Source organism: Dama dama, chromosome 7 (assembly GCF_033118175.1).
Source record: "Dama dama isolate Ldn47 chromosome 7, ASM3311817v1, whole genome shotgun sequence".
Lineage (NCBI taxonomy): Eukaryota > Metazoa > Chordata > Mammalia > Artiodactyla > Cervidae > Dama > Dama dama.
The window spans coordinates 24,122,200-24,141,460 of record NC_083687.1 but is presented as its reverse complement, the minus strand read 5'-3'; the positions used below and the strand labels follow the sequence as shown (position 1 = coordinate 24,141,460).

Here is a 19,261-nt window from a genome sequence, read left to right as displayed (position 1 = left end):
CTCATAAATCCTTTTTAGTTTCTATTTTTCATTTATTTATTTTGAATCTATTCTGTCATAAAGTAGGAGTATTTACCACCACCACCCCTCCACCCCCTGGGCTTTCCAGATGGTGCTAGTGGTAAAGAATCTCTGCCTGTCCGCCCCCCCACCCCAGTCAATGCAGATGTAAAGAAACATGGGTTTGATCCCTGGGTGGGGAAGATCCCCTGAAGGAGGGCATGGCAACCAGGCCAGTATTCTTGCCTGAAGAATCCTTCGACAGAGGAGTCTGATGGGTTAGAGTCCATATCTTGCACAATCAGACACAACGGAAGTGACTTAGTATGTATGCACCCATGCTCCAGCCCTCTCCCCAGTGGAGTTAGCTAGTTTCTTCAAGATCATTTACTGAATAATATATTTTCTCTACATTTTATTTGATATGCTATCTTTATCACAGGCTGCATTTTTATAACATATATCCTTTGTTCCAAAATATCTTTTAGAATCTAAAGTTTCTGCCATCAGTACTTATCACTGAAGAGAACATGTATCATAGTTGGCATGGCCTTTGTAGGTGAGAATTTAGACAGATAAGAATATTTCAAGAGGATAACCATCTGCATTACTGGGACCTTGTATAGTTGGAATTTCAATTTTATTTGGGTCTGTTATTAACTCTTAAACTCTTCACAAAGAGTACACCAAAATTCAGCATTTGAAGAAAATATTGTATATTTTGCCTACTGCCAGAAGATACTGTATATATCTCAAAATTAGGTCATGTACTTTTTTAAGTTATGCATGCATGCATGCTAAGTCACTTCATTCGTGTCTGACTCTGTGTGACCCTATGGACAGCAGCCCACCAGGCTCCCCTGTCCACAGGATTCTCTATGCAAGAATACTGGAGTGAGTTGCCATTTCCTTCTCCATTTCTAAGCTATGAGGGTAGTATGACCAGTTTATGTGTGATAAAGAACTGTCACTTAGCAACAATGGTGAACTGAAATTCCTGCTGACTTTCAATCACCTGTTAAACAGATGTTCTGACAGAACAGTAGACTTAGTAACTCCTTTATCCTGCCAAAAACGATGATAAACATCACGACTAATGACAAAAATCAGTGCGTTGGGGCTCTCCTAGCATTCAAGGAACACAAGACTATAAACTTCCAAGTGACGGTTTTTTAAGTTTTAAGACATTTTGTAAAAGCTTTTTCTTTTAGTTGCTTTTCCTAGCACATAGTAGACAGTTCAAAGCATATACAATCATGTTCTCTTTAAATGCTGTACTACAGGTTTCCTTTCTCAAAGACCTTCCTTCCCTTAAACTCTATGAATGTCCTTCTTGACCATTATTTCCTAACAGGATGTTGCTTCTGACCCTTTTGCTGAGCTGCCCAACCCCAATGACCACAGTGAGCACTAAACCCGACTTGTTTAACCCAAGCTGTGTTCCTGGTGGTCTCAGCCTGGAGGACATCACCAGAATTATTGCACCTTCTAAATGAACTGACTAAACATCCTAGGTTAGACAGAAAAGTAATTAAATTAGTTATTTTATTTTACAAATACTTAAAAGCAACCCAGACAGATACCCTGTGATTGGTTAAAAATGATTTTTAATATATTTAAGTGATAATATCTTCACATGTATATGCTTATTATCATGAGGAAAGGTTTAGAAAGAAGGGATTTTTTTTTTTTTGGCTTGGTATTGGGGTCCAGTCCCAGCAGGATCCAGGAGAACCCTCAGGATGAACGGCGTCGGCGAATGAGAGAGAGACAGACAAAGCTCGAGGCTGAGTCTGAAGTTTATTTTTGCACGGCCCCTTTATACCCTTAAGAACATCTTTTGGGGGAAGTGCATATTGCTTACACACAGGTCATCTCAAAACATTATAGCAACTTGACCTTCAACAGAAACGGGATGTCACCCACATACTTTTCGTTCACAAGAGTCTTTCTTATCATTTGGCCTTCAGGCCTGCTAACATTTTATGGCTTGCACCTGGTGTGACTTAAGCAACTTCAGTAGCCGACCCTGTTTTTCTTTTGATTAATCTATTTTCTTTCTAATAGGCGTCATCTCTATGGGAACTAGATAGGATTACATTTTTACAGAACAGAAATGCGAAGGACTGCAGAAACAGCAGATATAGCACAAAACAGGCTCTTAAGTCTAAAAGTTAATTACCTGCAAGAAGTCGCCAGCTAATCTCTATCTAAAGTATTTTCTACTAGGCACATTTGTGGCTATCATATTTGTGGAGCTTTTCTCACCCCACGAAGGGGCCTATGCTTAATAGTTTCTTTTGTTAGTGTACTGTGCTTAGGATGTTTAGAACAATCATGCGCATTTTTGCAATGAGAGCACACATTTATCAAACAAGCCAGAATGCCAGCAAAAGGGTTTGAACTGAAGCATTTCCTTCATCCCTGGCCCCTTCATAGGGTACCAGCGTCCAGGAGATTTATTAATTAGGGTTTTAAGTTGGTCTTTATTCAATGAAAGAGGAGCAGGAGAGCTTTTGGCAGGCAACACAAGAATCCGCAGCAGGGCAAACAACAACAGCAGATAAGGGGGGAGGATATAGGGTGGGGTAGAGACCGAGAACAACCTGGAGGGTCCCTTATATCCTGGACGGCCTTGCCTGTCAGGTTTTTTCCTCATGACCTCGTCATGGGCAGGATCTCCCATAATGGCTCCCGGCAGCTTGGCATTTGTTTTAAGGGAGTAAATGAGCTTGGGTTTCTTTTTAACAATTTTATGAAATAAAGGTATGCTCTGATGAGAGTAGAAAATAAATATTCAACATTTATTCACTAATCTAAACAAAGAAACAAAACGTTCATGCTGCCTTTAAAGTTAAAGACACCTGGCAAATCTTAATGAAGCCACAAAAAGTCTAGGGTGTTGTGTAAAAGAGCAAAGGCATTTGGGGATGTTGCGAGTTCCACAGGACCAGACAGAAAATGCAAGTCATCAGCTAAAGAACAATAAGGATAGCAAACGCTTATGTTTTTATGTGCTAGGCACTATAAACTATTTACATATATTAAATCATAGTATCACACTTGCTTTGCATTAAATGATAAACAAGCTCTATCCAGCCATTATAAACCATCAGATTGTGGCTATTCTCACTATGGTTATGGGCACATAACTGGAGATACAGTAACATAAATGTGAGTTCCTAGGCTTGTGAACTGATAAAAACAGTCTTTAAGGCCTACATTAGATGCTTATGGTAGATCTATAGAGGTTAATTTTAAAGTGCGTATCTGAAGAAGCCTAAGCCTCTGCAATATCACATAGATCAACATTTTTACAAATTCATAAACATTAAATTAATATGGGACAATCTACAAAAAAACAAAACAAAACAACTCTTTAAGAGGCATCCAGTCTTTTATAGACTTCTTCAATGAAGGTGAACATGTGCTTCATCTGGGATGAATTATGGAGAACTTCCAAGTCCTTCAGAAGACTGTTCTGATTTGGAATTAGCGTCAGAATTTCTCTCTGTGGGCATGATAGAATAATTCATTTTTTATTGATATAGAACTGACATGAACATTATACTAGCTTCAGGCATACAACATAATGATTTGATATTTGTATACACTGCAAAATGATCACTACAGTAAGTCTAGTTAACATCTATTACCAAACATGTTACAGATTTTTTTTTCTTGTGATGAGAACTTTCAGATCTATTTTCTTAGCAACTTAGCAAAACTTAGCAAAAGTACAATACAGTATTAACTCTAGTCACCAGCTTATACATTACATCCCCCATGACTTATTTATGAGTGTGTACCTTTTGACTTTACCCACGTAATTAGTTTTTAACTTTTCACTATGAAAAATGTTATATGTAGTGATATGTTATTTAGAGAGAATGAAATAATCACTCAAATGTGATTATCTATCAACTAATTGCCATTCTTCTTTTAAATCTATATTATTCTGTTTCCTCTCTGCCCAATTCCACTCCTCTCACCCTACATAGATTTTAGACTGGAAAATTTTTGTTAAAAATTTTTTTGAGAAAACATACAGACTTTCTACCAGGGTAAACAGTGACACTACAGTATCTATTGGGGACCTTTGAAAAAAGATAAGTCACCAGTGTGCAGCCTACTACGAATAGGACGTAGTATACTATTTTAGGAAAAGTTACATGTCATTACTAGAAGCATGAACAAAGTAACTGTTAGAATTTACTTCCAGAAACCTATTCTATAGCCATGACTATACAAATGTGTAATAATGCATATACAAAGGTGTACATAGCATTACCTGTACTAGAAAAATTATTTATTTCCAAACTCTCCACAAATTATCTTATGGCACATCTATATAATGGAATATTATACAGCGACTGACAAGCATGAGATGTTCCAACTATGCCATCATATGAGAAAAATAATTTTCCCTTACAGTTTACATCATAGGTTTCATTTGTTTAAAAGCAGCAGCAGCATGTAATGTTTTTACATATATGAAATTTATAACTGGTGATGCAGTTAATATGGTAAATTGTAAGTACTTACCTGAAGGATGGGTGCTCTGAGACTCTTTTGAGAAAGTTCAGGAAGAGAGAGCACCCCACTATCTATTTGAAACATCTAAAGTAGAAAAAGAAAGCTATAGATTATTTTGTAAAGCTAGATTGTTTCAAAAAGTTGACTTCTCTTATTACACTCAAAAGTTGTCTGGGTAAAATCTAATAATGAAAAATTATATCCAGATTCTAGTAATAACTTTTTTTTTTTGGAACAATTACCTGTTTTATCTTCTTTTCTTCTTCTTCCACCTCACTTGTCAGAACATGAACTTTGTTCTTTAGGCTGTGAATATCCCCAGTCATTGACTCTATAGTCGCTACCATTTTATCTGTTTCTTCCTGCATCAGAAAAAGAAAGCTAATGTTTTAAATTAAATATACTATTAAGTGAAACCCAAACATTTTAAAAAACATCTTACATATTGAAACACTTCTGGAAGAAACTGGTAATTTTCATTTTTCTTTCAAAAAAGTCTCCCTAGAGATTGATTTACCAATGGAACAAAGATGTACAGGAACCTTTCCTCAAAAATTTACCAAAGCTGCTGGTATCAGAGATCCTGGAAGACCTATGTGAATTTAGCAGAACCTAATGATTCACAGCAGCAGGTACAGCCGCATTCCTTAAGCAGTAAGTAATAGCAGAGAAATTCTAATTTAGGAACATTTGAGTGCTATTTTCATTTGCCAAAAGAAAAAGTGCTGAACATTAGGGCAAAGATAATAACAGAAAATGAGTGGCAGTTTCTCACATAAAAAGAACATAAAATGTATGGAGGAAAACAAAAGAGAAAATAAATGAAATAAATACAGTAATACCAGGGGTGTAACGACTGTAGGCCACACATAAGAGTTAGCTAGCTTCTGGGTTTCTAAATGGTATTAAGTATTGCATTGCTTTCAAATCTAGTCCTAGCAATAGCAAAGGACAGCGCGGCCTCTGGGGATCAGGGAACAAGTAAATAAGCCACATAGAAGCCACACGAAAGTAATGAAGTAGTAACTCTGAAATCCTGATGAGCAATATGGTTGGTATTTACATTTAACATCATTTTCCAAATACTGAAAGCAGAATTGTTACTGTCAATTATAGTAATCTTCCTTAACAAATATATTATGGCTTCTAGAAACCATTAGAAAGGGTACCTGGAGAGGTCTGCAACTGCTCATGGGCTGTTTTTGATTGGTTCAAGAGCTATGAATGACTTTTACATTTCTAAAGGATGTTAAAAAAACAAAAAAGACTGTGCAAAGAAAACTAATGCGACTCATAAAGAGCAAGATGTTTATCATCTGGCCCTTACAGAAAGAGTGTGCTGATTCCTGAGTACCCAAAACTCTAGGTCTGTGAGCTCCATTTACTAGGCCAAACAAGGTCACAGGATCTGATACAAAACATGGAGAACAATGTATTATATAACTTAAATTTGTATTATATAATTGAAAGTAGAACTTAAATGTCCTTACCAAAAAAAAAAAGTGAGGTGACAGATGCATTAATTAACAAGATGGGGGGAAATCCTTTCACAATGTACGTATACATTAAATCACCATTATGTACACTTTAGATATCATACCATTTTGCTACTTATATCTCAAATAAAGCTGAAATTTAAAAAAAAAGCCATATTATGCTGCACAACTGTTCATTAAGAGGGGAAGCTAGTGACAGTACTGAAAATATACTCTTGCAAAGTAACATTGGAATGAAAGGTAAATATTATCTCACATAATGAATAAAGTGAGAAAACTACTAAAAAACACCACTGTATAAATTTACAGGAGTCATGTATAGATGTGAGAGCTGGACAATAAAGAAGCCAGAGCTTATGAACTGTGGTGTTAGAGAAGACTCTTGAGAGTCCCTTGGAAAGCAAGGAGATGAAACCAGTCAATCTTAAAGGAAATCAACTCTGAATACTCTTTGGAAGGACTGATGCTGAAACTGAAGCTCCAGTATTTGGCCATGCAAACAGCTGACTCACTGGAAAAGACTGTGGTGCTGGGAAAGACTGAAGGCAGAAGGAGAGGAAGGTAACGTGCATGAGATGGTTGGATGGTATCACTCGGCAAATACCGGCAGATGGTGAGGGACAGGGAAGTCTGGCGTGCTATAGTCCATGAGGTCTCCAAGAGTCGGACATGACTTGGTGACTGAACAGCAACAACGTAAATTTACAATACATGTAAATTTACAAAATATATTAAGTTTACAATATATTTATAATATATAAAGTACAGATTTATAAATCTGTAATTTACAGATCTACAAGTAGATCTGCTGCTTACAAATAAACCCTTCCAATTTTATTCTCAATCACATGGAAAAGCTGGAATGACCTATTTGTGAATGCTGACTTATTAGAACTCACTGGGGATGCATCCCCTGTTTAAACTACCACCACCTTGTATTACTTTACACCACCTTGTATTACTTTACAAAGTTGACCTGCTGACAAAGACCAGATCTACAAACTACTTCAAAACAGCAAACGGATATATGGTCCAATCTGTTTTAGCTTTAATAATTAATTAATAAGCCCCTTAAGATTGCTTTTCTTAATTGCTAAAGTATCCATTAATTAAAAGCCTGCTGTTTATCCTAACAGCAAATATGATCTCCCATTACCTTCCACAGGATAAAGATCAAAAATCACATGCCCTAAAGTTGGACTAATGGGACTGCATCACAACCGTGAGCACTTTGTCTAAAGTTCAGCTGAAAGTGCCAATATTTCTCTTTTTCACATTTGTAAAACAAGAAATATAGCGCAGGCCTCTTTAAGTCATTAAGGGCTATAACTGTAAAGTGCTTAGAACAGTGACTAGAATGTAGAAGGCTCCTGTTACATGTTATCTATAATGATTATAAAAATGATGATGATGATTGTGTTCTTCTTGTCAATAAAGTAGCATTGAAGGACAGAAAAACTAATGTTTTGAAATTCTACAGCATTTAGTGATGAATTCCTATAACTTGCTAATCAAAAATAAGAAGACAGTTCATTATATTTAAAGTCTGATTAAAAAAATAAGGCTGCTACTTAATTACAAATATACTAGAAATAGTCTTAACTTTACAGGACCAAAATCGAAAGGTTTTGCTTTGATTAAAAAAATAAAGTTAATAAAAAACCTGGTCTGAGACGTAGTAATAGTTATTAGAAGAATAACATAATTTTAAAAACTTTTAATTAAATCTCTTCCCCTTTCCCCTAATAATGAATTCCCTTTTCAAACTTCATACCTGCAAAGATGCCAGACCTTCCTCATTAGCTCTGTGCTGTGCCCTTTCCATTTTCAGTAGACTTGACACATGAGATAAATCTTGCAGCTTTTTGGGAGGGACTTTCAGGGTTTCACACAGTTGCAGCAATCTTTGGAACAGAATAAAAACATAACTGCTTATTTTTGAGTACCATTAGTATTGTTTTTGTTTTGAAATACCGCAGTCCCCTTTTTCTTTCCCTCATATTTCTAAAGGCTGTAATATTCTTTTATTAACAGTGGCTAATCTTAGCAGTTAGCCTCCCCCCCACCAAAAGCCCTGATGAGTCTTCATTAAGTCTTTCGATTGATTAAGATTTACCACAAATCATGGGGTACCTAAGCTGCTTTATAAAAGGGAAAGTTTCTATTTTACACATTTAACAATTGATTATTTATACACAGTTTAAAATAAACTAAAAATTTCCTTGTATCTTCTGAATGTGTTTCCTGGACTATTACAGTACATAAGTCTATCATTTAATGTGAATTTCTGGTAAGAGATGGAACCCTATTCTGTTAGTCTTAACTATGACTCTGAACTTTAAATCTCAGTTGTTTCATAGAATGTGACCAATAAAAGAGAATGCCTGTATGTTGCTCTAAGTTAATGATTTTTTCCTAACTTAATGAATTTAAAGAACACTTAGTTCCATGGAGTTTAACAGAAACAAAACAGGGATTAGAGTGCTTCATTAAAAAGTAACAAAAAAAAAAAATCCCCTTCAAATCTGGTTAAGTCACCAAACAAACTGACCTGTGACTAATCTCACTTCCAGCAGACAGCAATACAGCTTTCCCAGGTTTGATTCTTGAGTTCCACGAGGAAGAAATCAAGAGGCAAAATCTAAATTTGGTTCCTTCTGTCTAATAACAGTGTATCTGGATCCTAAAAAAATCCTACTACTTGAGATTTGCAGGCAATTAGAACAGTGGAACCCAAGATTTGTCTTCCCGGGATCTTACTCAAAATATTAATTTTTATAAAGAAAAAAGTTGGTTGTTTAAACTCTATCAATCATACTTTCCATTAAACTGTCAGGATAAACTTCAGCTATTTGCCCATAAGCACAAAACTGTCTGAATTTTTGGTTTAAGTAAAATAAAGATTCCCTTTATAAACAGTTTTTTTTCTAAAACTTTATCAAACCTGTTCTGCAGAAAGGTCATTCACTGTTCCAAATGTTCTAAATTTGTAAGTTATTCTACAAAATCTTATTAAACTAAAAATATAACCAGTGTTTATCATGTGACAATATACCTATCATAATACTATGTCAACAACATCTAAGCACCATTTACAACATCTATATAAGTCAGATATCTATATCTATATACTTATAAGTATACTTATAAGATAAACTATAAATATATCTATAAACCAGAATTCCCCAAAATATGTTCCTCTAGAAAGTGTAGTGGCTAATTTTTATTGACTAGCAACTCTATTGTTTCATGACAAGGAAAAGCATATATGATTCAATCTATATCAATCATAACAGCTCTTGCCACAGAATCAATACGAGAGGCAAATCACCCAAGCCAATCAGAATCCATCACCCAGAATAGTCTAACCGAAGCTAAGAGGCTAAGAGCTTTCTTTTGCCTCTTTCTTCACAAGGCTTAAAAGATAAACAGGAAGCTATCTATATATACAGTTCTAATCTATTGAGGACAACTTGTCTAAAAGAATGAAGACAACATGTAGACAGAAGCAGAGACAAGACTAATTATAAAATAAAGAGTTCCTGTGGTAAAGACTAACTTGGAAGATGCTGGGTTGGGAAGATCCTCTGGAGAAGGAAATGGCAACCCACTCCAGTATTCTTGTCTGGGAAACCCCACGGACAGAGAAGCCTGGTGGGCTACAGTGCATAGGGTCTCAAGAGTTGGACATGAGTTAGAGACTAAACCTCTACCACCAGGTTAAACAAAATGAAAGAATTTACTGTAGGATTTTAATATGTTAGAATACCAGGAAACATAATCTCTATCACTTTTATTCACAAAGTATCTCTAAGCACAAGTGTCCCAACTATACTTGGAGAGATGCCGTGCTGAGTCATTCAGTCCTGTCTGACTCTGTGACCCCACGGACTGTAGCCCGCCAGGCTCCTCTGTCCATGGGGATTCTCCAGGCAAGATTACTGGAGTGGGTTGTCATGCCCTCCTCCAGGGGATCTTCTCAACCCAGCGCTCGAACTGGGGTCTCCTGCATTGCAGGTAGATTCTTTACCAGCTGAGCTACCAGGGAAGCCCAGAGAAATGTTGCTAGAGAAAAATTTGTTCAGATTCTAATTAGAATCAATTTGCTAAGGCTACGCTCTGTCACATCAGTAGAGGGGAAAGTATCTTGAGTATTGCTACTTTGGGAACTAACGAGAGCGCGCTGTGAAAGCAAAAATGAGGAGACAATAAGCAGTCTTTGAAATATGTATCCCCACGGCTGCTGTATTGTGAAAAAACAGGTTATCTGTTGAACAGAACTGAATCCTTTCTGATGATCCAGTGTGATCGCTGTGAAGAATAGCTATTACATACTAAAATATTCTCATTTATACACTCCAAACATGGCTCCCTGCCCCACCATTAAAAAGATCATAAATAGCTACACTTTATTTATTTTTCCTACATTTTTATTATATATTAGTTTAACTACTAAATTTTTAGTCAGTCCTTCTTCTTTACTAACAGGTTGTCATTCCTGTAAACAGTTTACAAGTTCACTACTAGTTGTCTTTCTTTAATCTCTTCAACCTGTCTCCACAAACTCTCACACCCATCCACTCCATCCCATCTTACCCTTTCTATTTTCTTACTATTAATATCATTGAGAATTATATTTAAAAAAGCAGTATTTGTGCTCACACTTCCCCAGAATAAAGTGCTAGGTCACAAACATTTCCAGGCAAACCTGAGGAAACTAAGATGCAGAACATTCTTCTACAAAAAGAAAGCTGGAAGTAGGTGCTTTGGATTTTCAGATTCTTTATAAATTCTCTTAAGTTTAACTTACTTCAGAATTCCATGCAACAGCAGCTTAGGGCAGATAGTAGGAAAAAAGAAGTCACTGAAAATTATTGGCAGTGGTGACTTTAAAGACACTTGGAGGACTTCCCTGGTGGCTTAGTGGTAAAGAATCTGCCTGACAGTGCTGGAGACGCAGGTTTGACCCTGATGGGGAAGATCCCACACGCCTCGGGGCAACTCAGCTCCCGTGCCACAACTATTCAGATTGTGCTCTACAGGCTCGGAGCTGCAACTACTAAAGCCTGTGTGCCCCAGAGCTTGTGCTCTGCAACAAGAGAAGCTACCACAATGAGAAGCCCAGGGACTGCAGCTAGAGAGGAGCCCCCACTTACCACGGCTAGAGAAAAGCCCACATAGCAACGAAGACCCAGCACAGCACAGCCATAAATAAATAAATAAAATTATTTGAAAACAAAACAAAACAAAAAACACTTGAAAAGAAGCCTCCATCTGTGATCTGCCAGAAATAAAGGGCAGTAGTATCCTGGAAAATTATACTTGTTACAAATAATGTTATATAATATGAAGAAACACACACAAGGGTAAGTATCAAATGAGAGTGGTGAGCTGTTAACTTGCAATTGTTTAAAATGAAGCTGAACAGAGTTACAGTTGACAATTTTTTTTCAAACTTCAACACAGAAAACTGAACTTTGCAAGTAGGTGCTTTTGATTTTCAGATTCTTTGGGAACTTTCTTAAATTTATTTCAAAATCCCATGCAGCAGCAGCTTAGGGTAGAATACATATTCCCAAACCATTCTTCTTCTTAAAACAACAAAAACAAGAGAATGAAAACCCAAAATTAAAAACTTACATATTCCATAAATATCTGTTCTGGTAACACAAGAACAGACTGGATATTTACCAATTATGTTTCAACTGTTTGTTTAATTGCATAACTATATTACCTTTTCTTTAAGAAATTCAGATGATATTGAATTTGTTCTTTTTCTCTAACACTGTTACTCAGAATTGCTCTAGAAAAGAAAAAGTAGGGATTGAATAAATATTGGGATTGAATAAATATTAGTTTGAAACATTACTAATATAATCTGTTATTTTTTCTAATTTCTTTCAGTGCCCCTTCTTACTAACCAGGCAGAATCAATCATTTTATTTTGCATCAGGGACATTTAAAGCAGAGGAATAATCTAAATTCTTTTTTATCACATTATATCATTGTAACTAATTTATATGCCTCTTCTCATAGATTTCAGCACCTCGATGGAAGAGTCCTATCTCTGTATTCCTTCTAGCACTGGCAGCTTCCATGTAAAGTATCAATTTGAGCAAACTTCTTCCTAAAGTATCCCTCTTAACAGAAAAAAGTTATAAGTTTACAGAGAGCAGATTAGAGCATGTAGATTGCATTTTTATTTCACTGATAAAATTCCAAGTTTCTGACATTTATAAAGGCTTTTTTTTTTTACTGAAGGCTAAAGAGAAAGAGAAAAACACTGTATCACCATAAAATAGACAATAATATTTAAAAGGATACTGTCTGTAGGAACATAAGTAGAAATGAAAATAGTGAGGTGGAAAAAATTTCATACTCACATTACTACCGATTCCATCATAGTTTGCAAATGTTCTCTGCTACTCTTCGAAAGAGGTTGCCAGGTTTTTCTCTTGCTGGATGCGATCTTTACCTGTTTTAGAGTAGTATGCTTTGTCTGTCTTGTCACTGGTCAAAGAAAAGACTGTGGTCAATCTAGAAATGTGTATATTTTTATTTATAAAGTGACTCAAGGACAAATTTATCTAAAAAGGGCCAATGGAATTAGGAGAACCACAATACTATAAAGCTGTATTAGCTGTTCCTTTTTTTATTGCACAGTCATAAAATGCCAGGTGTTGAATATGAATATATTATTGTGTTAACTTAAATACTATTAACTGATATTGCAGACACAAACCCAAGACAATTTTAAATGAAGAACCAAGCTGCAATGATTAGGATTCAGCATAAAAGTCTGGTTCTCAGAAATGACCTGAATTAAAGGACTTATTGAGAAGACTAGGAAAATGAATTCTGCCATATGTTGGATGGCAACTGGAACAGAGGCAATTAACCAAACCAAAATAGATACTGAGTGTCTGGTAGGTTACTGACATTGTTCTACTTATAATAAACAAAGGAGATACACTGTTGGTTTACATGAAGATTCATTTTGGAGAGAAGGGAGATTAAATAATTACAGTTGCAGGTATGCAAAGCATTACAAAAGAAAACGCACTGTGCATTATGTAAGTATAAAACCAGAGGACCTAACCTGTTCCTGGGTGAGGAGCTAGAAAATTCTTCCATGATGAAGTGATGTTTAAGTAAAGATGATCACTCCAAACAAATTTACTCTAGACAAACTTAGCTCCAAGGACTAATCTAAACAGGGGTAGCAGAACAGGATATTTGTCTCAAAGAGAAATCAGTAGGTGTGTTTCTATATCACAAATCAGAATAAGTCAGACTGTTGTATACTTTGAACTTCTCTAGTTCCTTTCAATTTAGAAACCCATACTGTATTTTGACAGTGGTGGTAAATAAAATTTCAGCTGGCCTAGGTATCTGACTAACCAGCACTATGTATTCTTGCAAAAATGAGAATGCTACCATTTATTACTATGTTTTGCTTATGCAGAATCCATAAACAAGATGCTGAGAACTTTTTCATAAATAGATACAGCTTGAGAAAGATACGATGAAAAAAAACATAGAAAAGAAATACCTTCAGAAGACAGATGTTTTGGATGATTTTTATTTTTTTTCACTGTGTTTCTAACCTAGAGAGAAAAACACACAAACATGCACACACAATTAAGCACTAGATAAAAATATACTGCTTTTGCAATAGATTTGTCATGTATGTTGGAGTGAATTCATATACCTTCTGGAAAGATGAAAAAAGTATATTGCTACTTCTACAGCAAAAGGTATGTATTTATCACAAGTGGAGGATACACTAAAGCAACTCCCGAACAACAGTGATGATGTATAACAGATTTTCATATGGTGCTAAAGAATGTTTTAAAGAAATCATTACTCATTTTGCCTGTGAAATAGTGTTAAATACTTTTCCTGCAAAACAAAAAATATAGGCATTGCCTAATACAGAGAAAAAAATGCTGATTATTTCTTTTATAAGAGAGGCACAAAATTATGGCAGGAAGAAGCTAATTCCTCTCCAACTAATTTTTCTCTAAATAAAAATCTCCTCCACCAACTGACAGATTCTCTTGGCTTTTAATATATGAATGTCATAGAATCTGTACACTTTATTACCACTATTCCTATTTGAACACCTTAGCAATGTCCCATAGCATCTTCCCCAAAGAATTTTCTGATTAATATTTTAGAAAAGAAGTAAAAAATCTTTATCTGCAACTTTTTATAAATCATGTTGCAGCAGCTCCCCATAACCATATATATGGAATATAAATTACTATAATTTGTAGTAAAGCTGACCTTTAGTCTTCACATACTCTTTTGTACAGAACAGATGATATTTTTACCAGAGTCCTGAATGATAAACTCTTTGAATGAGTCCTGAATGATTACCTTTTTCTCTGATATTTTTGCTTCTTCATCAATTTTTCTTTTTGGATTTCTTTTTAACTGTTGAGACTTTTTCTTGGAAGCATTTGCTTTGCTAGACATCTTGATTTAAAGGGAACAATTGTAACAGTGTTTCAAATCTGTTAAGATGAAAAGGACACAGAAAAATGCTTAAGACTTGTTTTATTACAAATATTCTGTTAAAAAGACTACTTATAAATGTTCCAAATTTGCCTTTGAACAATCAGAACGATAGTTTTGGGATAGTATTGTGTGTTTTTAAATCATTTAAACATATTTTAAAATAAATAATGTTGGTTCTCATTAAAGATGTCTAATTCAATTTGATTAAAAAATTTCTGACATTTGTATGGCCTTAAAAAGTCATATAAGACCACTTTCACATTTCTTACTTTATACTCCCCCATACATAACATACATGTTATCTCCATGCTTAAATCCAAGAAAAGGGAAATATAAAGTGCTGAATTGTTTTTTTTCTGGTTACATATAACGTCAACTCGGAGTAACATTCAGGTCTTATTTTAGGTTTAATGGATTCATGATTCATTGTGACTCAGCACACACAGAGACAGATTTACGCCAAGGATGGGAGGAGATAACTTTTAGGATTATACCATGAGTCTACACTGTGGAAATTCAGGTGGCAAATTCCTTCTTAAGAATTTAAGATATAACTCTTGCTAGGTTGCAAGAATTATAACAAAGGTTCTTCACACCAAACTCATCTCTGCTAAAAGAAACAGAGGAATAAAATATTCATTTCTGCATTAGACCATAAGGAGTAGACAGTTTAGAGTTAGGTACCCGTTAGGTACAGTATGTGGACATGCACACACTGCCCCCTCAAATATGTGTGGTGTGTACATTACATACACACACACACAATTAGATATATAGATAAATCAGTCACATTTCTTTTCTAAAAATTCAAAGTTAATTATGTTAATACAGTAATATATGCAGATTTAGAGACAGACAAAAGTATGTACTCTGGATAAATCTATTCCCTCAAATTTTAAAAGGAAAAGTTCAAACTTTCCCCTCACCCCCAAAATGGTGGGAAAGAATCAACTGAGAGATCATGAACCATACTTAGGGACTACATGTCAAATCAGTTACAAAACACACTTGTTGTTCAGTTGCTCAGTTGTGTCCGACTCTTTGCAAGCACATGGACTGCAGAATGCCAGGCTTCCCTGTCCTTCACCATCTCCCGGAGCTTGCTCAAACTCACGTCCACTGAGTCGGTGATGCCATCTAAGCATCTCATCCTCTGTCGTGCCCTTCTCCTGCCTTCAATCTTTCCCAGTATCAGGGTCTTTTCCAATGAGTCAGCTCTTTGCATCAAGTGACCAAAGTATTGGAGCTTTAGCCTCAGCATCAGTCCCTCCAATGAACAATCAGCATTGATTTCCTTTAGGATTGACTGATTTGATCTCCCTGCAGTCCAAGGGACTCTCAAGAGTCTTCTACAACACCGCAGTTCAAAAGCATCAACACTTCAGCACTCAGCCTTTTTTATGGTCCAACTCTCACATTCACAAAACACAGTGGAAGCTAAAATACACTTTACTCTGCTCTTGAACAATGTGGTACCTTATACTACACTAGTCTCCTCTGCTTCATTCTTGAAATGTCTAATTCTCTTAACTGAACACTCATGCCCTTTACTTCCCCTAATTAGAAACCAACCATATGAGAGCTTTGCTTGTGGACCTCTCCTGGAAGGACTGCCATGTATAGGAGTTCAGGTTGTTCACTGGAGAAAAGCATCCAGGTGAAGGAACCACTGAGGACTAAGATTTACTCCTCATTCCATTCAGGAGACTAAAAATGGTACAAATTCCTTCTTACTCCTGTTATTGAGAGGTTAAGTCTATGTCCCCTTGTCTTAAATCTCATAGACTCTGCAGCAGTTTAAGTGGTAGAATATCATAGAAATGATTCTGTACCAGTTTCCTGGCCAAATATGAACAGACTAGTAGCTGCCACTACCCCTTGCTTGGAATATTTGCTCTTGAAACTTAGCTAACACTGTGATGAAAGTCAACATGGAGAGGAACTGAGGACCTCGCCAAAAGCCCCAGCTGAACTTCCAACCAAGAGCTAGCATCAACTGGCCAGCCTCGTGCATGTACCTGAGCCAACAGGCTGCAGCTGTTGGCTGCATGGAAAAGTCATCAGTCAACCCCACTAGCTGTTTCCAATTCCAAATTCAGGAAGAAAATAATGCACTAGTTCTACCTGAGCTTCACTCTCCTGTCTGTGCCCACCCTCCTCTCATTGTGAGCCATCTGCTTCTGAAAACCTTCCTAACCACTTTCCCTCATTGCTCTCTAAAAGTCTGTGGGCTCTTACGGTCTCTCTCGTTTGGCACTTAATTATAGTTTGGTTTTGTTAATCATTTTTCTTGATATTCTTTGTTCAATAACATGTAATTTAGTGCTACTCCAAATTTGATTCACATACTGTTACAGTCTTTTTAAGTACAGAATAAAAAATATTCATTTAGAAACTTTTATAGCAATTTGACAACAATTTTAAGTATGTTGCTGCTGCTGCTGCTAAGTCGCTTCAGTTGTGTCCGACTCTGTGCGACCCCACAGACGGCAGCCCACCAGTATCCTCTGTCCCTGGGATTGAGTATGTTAGGTCTGGTCAAAAACTAACTGGCTTTATTTTTTTAAAGTTTAATTTTTCTGGTAATTCATTTAAAAAGAGACTTTTTAAGATAAGTTTTAGAGAAATTAAGCAGAATTTGAATATATCCACCCCACCTTCCCTACTATCAATATTCCTTACCTGAGCAGTGTATTTACTACAATCCATGAACCTACAGTGGCACATCATATCACCCAAAATTTATGGCTTACACTGGGGTTCTTCCTTGTATATTTCATGGATTTGACTAGTAAATTTTTTTTTATTGTATTTTACAAAAGTAGCAGTTGTGGTGACTAATTAAAAATTAAAGTAACAATAACAAAAAAAATTGGTCCTTTACCACAGACCATCTGAAAAGCTCTATTTTCATTGATACATACTTGAAGCAATAAGCAAAGAAACTAAAGAGCTTCCTGATGAGGATAAAAGAGGGGAGTGAAAAAGCTGGTTTGAAACTCAACATAAAAAAAACTAAGATCATGGCTTCCAGTCCCATCACTTTATGGCAAACAGAGGGGAAAAAAAGGGAAGCAATGACAGATTTTATTTTCTTGGGCTCCAAAATCACTGAGGATTATGTCTCCAGCCACGGCATTAAAAGATGCTTGCTCCTTGGGAGAAAAGCTATGAAAAACCTACAGAGCCTATTGAAAAGCAGAGACATCTGCTGACAAAGGTCCGTACAGTCAACCTATGGTTTTTCCAGTAGTCACATATGGATGTGAGAGCTGGACCATAAAAAAGGTTGAGCACTGAAGAATTGATGCTTTTGAACTGTGGTGTTGGAGAAGACTTTTGAGAGTCCCTTGAACTGCAAGGAGATCAAACCAGTCAATGCTAAAGAAAATCAACCCTAATACTCATTGGAAGGACTGATGCTGAAGCTAAAGCTCCAATACTTTGGCCACCTGATGTGAAGAGCTGATTCATTGGAAAAGACCCTGATGCTGGGCAAGACTGAAGGCAAAAGAAGGGGAAGGCAGAGGATGAGATAGTTGGATAGCATCACTGACTCAACAGACACGAATTTGAGCAAACTCCAGGAGATAGTGAAGGACAGGGCAGCCTGGTATGCTGCAGTCCATGGGGTATCAAAGAATCGGATGGACACGATTTAGTGACTGAATAACAACCACAAGTGGTAGTAGGCAGAGACAGATATGAAAACAGTTCCCTGTGTATAGTCAACTATACACAGTGCAACAAATGTTAGACGAGTGCATATCTCAAACTGGTGTGTGCATGGGGGGATATACGGTACTCAGTGAAAAAAGCAGTACATGAATTACATTTTGAAATATTTAGCCAGAAGAAAGGGAAGTAAAGTATCTGAGAAGAAAAAAGGCCCATTGGCAGGACAGCTCAAAAGAAGTCAGTCTGTTCAGGGAAAATTCAGAGAGACTTTGACATGTGTAGAAACAACGGGCAGAAGAAAGACTCGAACTGTAGTTTGCGGCCAGACTACATACTGCAGTAAAGAATGTATTCTTTACCCTGTAGGAAACAGGGAAGCATTCTAAGTTGTCTTGGTTTTTTTTTGTCAGCTTGCTGAAACTCGCGGAAATCACCAATCTAAATCTCTATGTGGGTACAACAGGTGAACACGACGTCTGCCAAAACTTACAAATACGCAATGCTTACTTTTTGCAATTGATGCCTCGGGGTAGCGACGCTGCCAACCACAGTTTCCTTAAGGCTCCAAGGCACTCACCACTAACGCTGCACTTCGCTCCACGACTGACTGCGGGAAAGAGTAAGGAAGCAGGACGAAGATGAGGATGATTCGGGGAAGGGACGGAGGAAACATGTGTGGCTTCACTCCCTCTTTGCGAATCAAACAGTACTTTGTTTATCCCTGGCTGCAAAAGGCAAACCTGTTCGGATCTCCCACCCTCTTTTGGAAAGCCATCTGAAACTCCTCAAACACAAGCCGCCAAATTTGTCACAAACGTGTTGGCCGCAAAACTCATCCCCTAAACTGGAGCCACCGGCGAGCGAAGCGCTTTCACTACTCACAAAAACTGATCATTGAATCCTTTCAGGAGCTGCGCTCACAGCATTTCGCGCTCAAACCTTCCAAAGCTGCAGAGGCCCGGAAGTGAGCACATAGAAACCGGAAAACGCCAATGGGGGTGGAGGTCATCTATCCACGCCCCCTAACG

General features: G+C 36.8%; 1 protein-coding gene across 1 annotated transcript; it reads right to left on the bottom strand.

Annotated features, from left to right (window-relative positions):
* Nucleotides 1–1,781: 1,781 nt before the first annotated feature.
* On the bottom strand, nt 1,782–19,202 carry CENPQ (centromere protein Q). Its single transcript, XM_061146896.1, has 10 exons — nt 19,116–19,202; nt 18,741–18,840; nt 14,415–14,551; nt 13,585–13,639; nt 12,416–12,542; nt 11,767–11,835; nt 7,807–7,936; nt 4,779–4,898; nt 4,546–4,620; nt 1,782–3,511 (listed from the first exon to the last, which is right to left on the bottom strand). Exons 3-10 carry the CDS (start codon nt 14,511–14,513, stop codon nt 3,380–3,382), a joined length of 807 nt encoding a protein of 268 aa, XP_061002879.1. The 5' UTR covers nt 14,514–14,551; nt 18,741–18,840; nt 19,116–19,202; the 3' UTR covers nt 1,782–3,379.
* Between the last annotated feature and the right edge of the window lie 59 nt (nt 19,203–19,261).

Excerpts from the sequence above, each read along its gene's own strand:
- CENPQ (XM_061146896.1), bottom strand. The coding sequence starts at position 14,513 with ATGTCTAGCAAAGCAAATGCTTCCAAGAAAAAGTCTCAACAGTTAAAA. Across the intron at positions 13,640-14,414 it reads CAAAAATATCAGAGAAAAAG|GTTAGAAACACAGTGAAAAA; the intron begins GTAATCATTCAG and ends TTTTCTCTCTAG. Across the intron at positions 7,937-11,766 it reads CTGAATTTCTTAAAGAAAAG|ATTGCTGCAACTGTGTGAAA; the intron begins GTAATATAGTTA and ends TCTGTTCCAAAG.